The sequence below is a fragment of the Muntiacus reevesi genome, chromosome 18 (genome assembly GCF_963930625.1).
Source record: "Muntiacus reevesi chromosome 18, mMunRee1.1, whole genome shotgun sequence".
NCBI lineage: Eukaryota > Metazoa > Chordata > Mammalia > Artiodactyla > Cervidae > Muntiacus > Muntiacus reevesi.
The window spans coordinates 27,373,951-27,381,597 of NC_089266.1; the positions used below are offsets into that span (position 1 = coordinate 27,373,951).

A 7,647-nucleotide genomic window follows, 5' to 3' on the forward strand; every position below is an offset into this window, starting at 1 on the left:
TTGTACCTCTTAATTCACTATTCTTACCTCACCCCTCCCCCTCCCATCTCCCCGCTGATAACCCCTAGTTTGTTCTCTATATCTGAGTCTCTTCCTTTTTTTATTTTTTTCTCTTCCTTTTTTGTTGTTTACTAGTTTCTCTTATTTTTTAGATTCCACATGTGATACCACACAGTATTTGTCTTTCTCTGACTTCGCTTAGCATGATACCCTCCAAGTCCATGCATGTTCTTGCAAATGGCATTATTTCATTCTTTTTTTTCTTTTAAGTAGTAGTATTCATTTTTTTAATAGTAGTATTCCTTTGTAGGTGTGTACCAGAGCTTTATCTGTTCGTCTGTAATGGACACTCAGGTTGCTTCTAGTTTCTGGCTATTGTAAGTAGTGCTGCTATGAACATCGGGGTGCATGTATCTTTCCTAATCAGTGTTTTCATTTGCTTTGAATATATGCCCACAAGTAGAATCACTGGGTCATATGGTAATATTTAATTTGAGAAACCTCCATACAGTTTTCTGTAGTGGCTGCACCAGTTCACACTCCCACCAGTGGTGCAGGAGAGTTTTCTTTATCCCACATCCTCTCCAGCATGTGTTATTTGTAGTCTTTTTGGTGCTGGCCATTCTGACAGGTGTGAGGAGTGAAGAAAATGCTCTGGAAATTGATGGTACTGATGGCTGCACAACCCTGTTATTATAGTAAATAACCACCAAATAACTCTGTTAACATACTGACAACTAATAATCTGTTAACATACTATCAATACACTCAGCTGCACACTTTTAAAACAGTGAATTTTATGGTATGTGAATCTCAATGAAGTGTTATTTTTAAAGTAGTCAGTTGCTTTAAAAACCAATTCAGGGGCTTCCCTGGTGGCCCAGTGGTAAAGAGGGGCAACTAAACCTGTGCCCCCAAACTACTGAAGCCCACACACCCAGAGCTCGTGCTCCGCAATGAGAAGGGGAACCCCGGCTCCACACAATTCAGAGAAGCCCTCGCAGCAAAGAAGTCCTACCACAGCCAAAAATGCATTAAAAAACTATTTTAAAAAAGCAGTTCAGCACAAGCAATGGAGCTGTGTGGTTTCATCCCGACGTTCTCCTGAATTTGACAGGTACAGGGGGACTGACAGCCACGCTATTACTACCAGGACGATTTCTTTATCACAAGTTTCTCAAGAGTTTAACATATCTCGTGTACGGTGCCAACATTCCACCTATGCTGTTAGGCTGCATCCCTGTCCCATGGTTAAAATGACAAGCTTGAACCCAAACCACAGGCTGAACGAGAGGCTGTGGGGCAGGGGTGGGGGTGGTTGAGAGAGGCCACCTCTAGTCCTCTTAGGAAGTAACTGCCAAGTCTCCTGGGGTTGACCACTTCCTGTAAAGGTCCTGTTCATGCCAGAATCTGGCGGACAGAGCATGTAGCTTCGGACACACACTACCCAAGTCCCCTCCCAGCCTCTTGCCTCCCTGAGGCACGTCAGCTACACTTCCAGGGCCTCCTGAGGACGCCTGCGCAGTTCTGGACGCGCCTGGACAGCTGCCACCCAGTACAAAGCCCCAGACTCGGCCTGAACTGCCTTCTTCACCAAGAGCACACCCACCGCTCAGCTCACCCGCCCTCACCAGCTGGGAGCCTGGGACCTCCCGCGGCCTCAGCAGCGATCCCCACCAGATTGTTGGGAGGACTGGACACGCTGAGCTCGGCCCAAGCCCTGCTGCGACCCAGCTGCCCCTCCTCACGCCTCTCCCGTCAGAGCGGGGCTCTGGCCACCTTGGGCAGCCGCCCACCCTCAGCGGGGACAGACAGCCTCCACTCTGCAGGGTGATGTCAGCGCTCACCTCCTCAGGCCCTCAGAACAGAACGCCTGTTACCTGAAACTTACGTTAGCTTCAAACTCCCACCACAAAGATAACCATAATGAAAACAATATAAATCAAATTAAATGAAATAAAACATTACATGGGATGAAACCATTTCACAACTTTCTCAACAGCAGCCTTGAAGGTGGGACTGGTCTTGGGTGGCTGGCGCTTCTGGAAGCAAGCCCTGCGGACAGGGGGCGGGGGGCGCTGAGCCCCACAGGCCACACAGGCACTGACAAGCATGGCTGGGAGTCAGCTCAGCTGCTCAGAAGACACCAGGGTCCCCCAAGTCTTCACTCCTCTCTGGGAGACTCCTATCGTGGCCAATGGTTTCTAAATAGCTGGATCCTGTCCCCACCCCGCAAAGCCACTATTTGCATGAAAAGGCAGACACACACGCAACTGGACAGGAACAGGAGCAAGTTTATTCAGGGGGACCCAGCTCACGGGAGGAGCACTGTCACCGTGAAGCCACATGACTTCCAACCCAAGAACCACACTTTACAACTTCAGCTGAGTTCTGTCTGGGTTTGCCTGTCCAACATCCTAAGTCAAAGGTAACTTTAAATCAAGAGAAACACACTACGTTGGCGGGGGGTGGGGGGAACGACACTTCAAAGATGTCACATCCATGCCAGAAATCAGGACAGCCCAGTGAGGCCACCCCTAGGACCCACCGTGTCTCAGGGATATTGAGCACAGCCTTGGGTGTCATGGTGAAGGTCAAGTCTACACAGACAACCAAATTCCCCGGAATGTAAGAACATCAAAAATTACAATCCTAACATGTGCAAACAGGAGCAGCTTCTGGACACTAGCCATCCAGGTTCTGAAGGCTGGATGCAGGGGAGGGCAAGGGAGCATGGGGGGGGGGGCAAGGGAGTGTTGGGGGACCCTGGAGGACTCAGAATCAGGAAAGGGACTCGGATCTGCAGCCTCTCCAATCCTGATGGAGGCACCCAGTCCGAAGCACCTCCCTTCCACTGCAGGACAGTCTCTGTCCTTGCTAAGCCCGCGCTCTAAGGAACGTCACTACTTAATGCAAGAGAACCACCCTTCCTCGCATGGAACTCGGCAGGACTCCAGCCTGGGGGGCGCTGGCCTGGAGCCTGCCTCAGCGAGCCCTCTCCTTGTGAGGGAAGAAGGTGAACCGGGTGGGGTTGAACTCCTCCCAGATGCGCTCGAACTCCTCCAGGAAGAGCCGCACGTACTCCTCGTCCTCCACGATGAGCACGTTCTCTCTGTTGTTCTGAATGGCCTGCGTGGTCCAGTTGAGGGAGCCAGTGATCAGCACCTTCCTGTCCACGATGGCGAACTTGTGGTGCATGTAGCCCAGGTCTTGGTCGTGCCGGACCTGGATCCCTGCAAAGAGTGAGACCTCACTGCTGCCCGGCCACCGACAGCTGCTGGCCAGGCAGGGGCTCCAGTCTCCCCCACACTGGAGCCCCTCACTCCTTCCCCAGCCCCTCCTCTCGCTGTCCATCGCTTGAGTTCTGGCTCCTTCTCCAGCGTGGCTGTGTTCACAGGACTGACTGCTGCCTTTGTCCAGTGTGGTGGGCACCGTCAGGTCTGGGTGGTGACAGCGGCTGAGCCAGGCGGAGGGCTGGCTGGCAGCAAGGACAGGAGAGTTAGTTCCTTTGGAAACACCTCCAGCCCTGACTGGGGAGGCTCCCCACCCCCTCCAGTGTATATGACACACATCGCCCTCCAGTTGCTGGTATCAAGACGAGCCAACGGCGATTGAAGCAAAACCCATTTGATCTCGGGTTCATATGCCCCTAAGGTCTCACTTGGGCCCAGAATCAGATCCCTCCTGTAATCAGGACCTTGTGAAGTTGGGGGACCAGCCTGGGGGGGCCCGCGCAGAAGACACCAGGCCCCAGACCTGAAGCCTCAGCTCTGGCCCCGTGACCACCCAGCTGACGCGGCCTCCCCTCCTGCTGAGGCTCAGGGCCCCTCATGTGCCCACCTCAACGTGCGCACCTCAGCCACAGGGTTGCCTATCGCTCCCCGCACCACAAAACAGGCCCTCACGCAGGTGACTCCTCAGAGCAGCCGTCTGCGCCCCCAACCCATGACCCTCCCAGGCACCTCAGGGCTCCCGCTCCACCAGACCTCCCTGCCCTCCCTGCAGACCTGTCCTGTTCTGCACTTGTGGACCCGGAGCCTGCAACCTGTCGGGTCAAACACAAGGAGACGGCTGAGTGGTGAGAGAACCACCACAGGGACGCCCTCAGAAGAGAGGCAAGGTTTAGCTGGAATCTGGTCGTGGGCCCCCTTCAAGGTTCTTGCCAAATCTGAGGTCCTACGCTTCTCTACAAAAAAACGACTGTGCTGAAATAGCCAAGTTTCCCCGACAACAGAACCAACATAGGATCGCAAGGCTGCCAGGAAGAGCGGAAGTCAACGTCCTCAACACTGAAACCAAGTCTGCATCCCGCCCCTCACAGATGCGAAGACCAGGGTAGGATGCACCTGTGTTCCCATCCCAGGTGACCTGAGAGCAGCCAGGACAGTTTTTAAGGGCCCCACGCGCCTGTCACAGTGGCCACCAGAACGGGCAGCTCAAATGGTTGCTAATGCAAGAATGATTTTGCAGGGGCCTCAGTGACCGAGAGAAGGGCAAGAGGTTCAGACTCCGAATTGCTTGCGCAGGACACAGTGTCACACCGGGGCAGGTGGAGGAGTTTCCAAGTAAGGCAGGTGTGAACTTAGAACATCTTCACAATTACTCACACTCCAGGGTTCACCATTACCACTCCAGTGAGGGGCAGGTCTGCCAGAGACCTGACTTCCCTGCCGTTTGGCAGCTGAAGAAACAAATTACCTGCTCACTAACTAACCATTTCAGCTCCACGTCTTACCTTATTTTAAGTATTCATTTCAGATGCCCCAAAAGGACTCACTAGTGAATTTAAGAGAAAACACTTTCTCCTCTGTTTGGTCCTTAAGCCGACACTGCATCTCTGGACACCTGTGCCCCGAACAGACTTTTGGGTCCCTGACAGGCTTTGCTTGTCGACCTGCTTCCAGCCTCGGCCCCTCTGGGGTTCATGCCCAGGTTTCGGGCTAACTCTCTGCACAGAAGCTCCTCTGGACACCCCGGACTTTCCCCAGACCCTGCACGGCTGCCAAGGGACACGAGTGTCTCCCCAGTCCTCTGACGCTGCCCCACGCGCCCTGCCTTCCTGCCTCCACCTCCCGCGGCCCAGCGCCCGGCCTACCTGCCTTGCGGAGCAAGCCAATCTGCGAGCCGTTGAGGGCCATGTAGTCGCAGTCGGTGACCACGCGGACACGCACCCCGCGCTGGTGCAGCAGCTGCACGGCGCGGCCCAGCTGCGGGCTGGAGAAGGCGAACAGGCAGAGCTCCAAACTGGCGCGGGCGGCCAGCAGGGCGCTCAGCAGCCGGCTCAGTGAGCTCTCGCCGTGGGGCAGGCTACACGGGCAGGCCGAGGGTGCGGCACCCGGGGACCGCAGTAGGGCTTCTGTGCAGGTCACTTGCGATGGGAAAAACAGCACCTCGCGCCGCGGCCGCCGCCGCCTGACCCACAGCCAGCGCAACACGGCGGGCAGCGTCTCCAAGGCCAGCGCGAGGCCAGCAGCCGCCACCACAGCCACCTGCCAGCGTAACGGCCGCATGGCGTCTGCAGCTACCTAGGCCCCACGTGCCACGTGCGCTCGCCGCACCCTGCGCCTGCGTGCCTGCTACGCACGTACGCCAGCCGCCCATTGCGCCTGCACGCCAGCAGGTCACGTGTACCCACCGCCAAATGCGCCTGCGTGCTCGTTCATCGCCAGCCGCCCACCGTAGCCTTGAGCCCGCTGCTCCCGCCTGCCTGCGATGTCACCGCCTGCCTCCCAGTGCGCCTGCGCCCGCACCGCCCACCACCCACCGCCCACGCGCGTCTGCATAGTCCGCGACATCGCCCACTGCGCCTGCGCACCTGGCCCTGAGGGATGCAGGTGGCAGTGGCGAGGAACCCACAAAGGTCCAAACTGGAACAATGCGAGGGCCGCGTAAATAATGCAGAACTGGCTTGTACTCGAGGTGTAAATGTGCATCCTCTATGCTGGACTGAATTAGCAAGGAAAGAGAGGAACTGCTCCGCCCGACAGAAGAATCCCTCGTGATCCGTGGATGCTTGTCCTGAGGATGCTGCCCGGGGCTGGGGGTTGTGGGGGGCGCCCTCTGCGGAACAAGGGCAGCGACCCTCACACGCGGAAAATGGGCAGAAGGGTCACGTATGAGTGCCCGGGAGACTTGGCCATCTTTCCCGAAGCTGTGACCAGGTTCAGTCAGAAGGAAAAAAACCCACGGAAGCCCGGATTAGAGGACTGCTTTCACTTCTCACGGGACACCTGGCCAATGTTGTTCAGGTCGGCCAAGGGCACGAAAGAAAGAGCCAGCTTGGACGCTGTCACAGGCCAGTGCAAACTGGGGAAACCTCACACCTGCGTGCCCTGCACTGGATCCGGACACAGAAACATGACATTGGTGAAAAAGCTGGTGAAATCCAAATAAAGTGTGGAGTTTAGTTAATCATAATGTATCGATGTCAGTTCCTTCACGTTGAGGAATGAAAGTAAAGGAAGAGGCTAGGAGGAAGGGAAACTGAGTTGAGAGGTAAACGGAACTCTGTGCGATCTTTAAAACTCTTGGGAAAATCTAAAGTTATTCTGAATTAAACGTTTATTTAAAATGTGAAGCAAAAAAAGGAAAAAAATGTGAAGCACACACCTTCCATCTGGTGCAGCCATCCCGTGCATCCCACACAAACACATCCTACAGAAAGACTTGGACACAAATGTTCACAGCAGTCTTGCTTATAATAACTCTAATGTCCCTCAACAGGTAAATGTTTGCATATCAATGCGACAGAATACTATTTAGCAATAAAAAGAAAGAAACCATTGATACACACTACTACAACATGGATGGACTTCAGTTATGTTGTGATTGACTGCAGAAACCTACAGTTCTGCTGGCAAAAAATGGTGGACTCGGTTGTGAATGAACTGTGAAAACACACAGCCTCACCAGCCCAAGCTTGCAGTCCATGTCGGGGCAAGCAGCAGATGAATTAAAAGCCTGGCAGACACCCTGCAGAGGACCATGAAAGAGCCAAGTCATGGTCTCCACACAGCCCTGGCTGACTGGGGAGTAGCGTACGAGGGGGAATGACCCACAAAAGCACAGGGAGAAGTGAAAGCAAGGGAGGCTTGAGAGTGTCCCACACCCACAGACAGATCAGCAGGGTGTGAGGCCTGCAGGCTCCAAGTATTTGGGTTAAACCAAAATCACCAGTGACTCCTACATTTGAAAGACTCACAGGTGCCTGCTGCGAACAGATGAAAATAAAAAGCTGAGCAGACACACCAGGGGCTGCTCACTGCAGGGGAAGAGATGCTGGAGCTTAAGTCCAGCTAAGTTTCCAAAGGACGGCAACCTCAGAAAAACAAAATAAAATCCAGAGTTTCTGCACTGTTGTTATCAAAAATGCCCGTTTTTCAACCAGAGCTTCAATTCAGTTCAGTCACTCAGCTTACCAACATGCAAAGAAAGAGGAAAGTGTGACATGCATGCAGGAAAACAGAAGCCAATAGGAACTGATTTGAGTGGACTCCGAAGTTGAATTTAGTAGGAAGGGACTTCAAAATGACTCTTACAAACATCCTCAAAGAATTAAAGAAAAAGGAAAAATAATGACAATGAGTAAACTGACTCCATAAATACAAAGTATTTACTAAAATCTATGCAAACTGTCAGTGTAGGTTT

The 7,647-nt window shown here is 53.7% G+C and overlaps 1 protein-coding gene across 1 annotated transcript; it reads right to left on the minus strand.

The window, feature by feature from the left end:
• Positions 1 to 2,985: 2,985 nt before the first annotated feature.
• PLD6 (phospholipase D family member 6) lies at positions 2,986 to 5,510 on the minus strand. The gene is made up of 2 exons (XM_065909782.1): positions 5,096 to 5,510; positions 2,986 to 3,233 (listed from the first exon to the last, which is right to left on the minus strand). The coding sequence occupies exons 1-2, from the start codon at positions 5,508 to 5,510 to the stop codon at positions 2,986 to 2,988; spliced, it is 663 nt and encodes a 220-aa protein (XP_065765854.1).
• Positions 5,511 to 7,647: the final 2,137 nt, after the last annotated feature.

What these genes read in the sequence shown, in the direction of transcription:
- PLD6 (XM_065909782.1), bottom strand. Translation starts at nt 5,510, where the DNA reads ATGCGGCCGTTACGCTGGCAGGTGGCTGTGGTGGCGGCTGCTGGCCTC. An exon ending in TGGCTTGCTCCGCAAGGCAG is followed by an intron (nt 3,234 to 5,095) that starts GTAGGCCGGGCG and finishes CACTCTTTGCAG; the next exon opens with GGATCCAGGTCCGGCACGAC.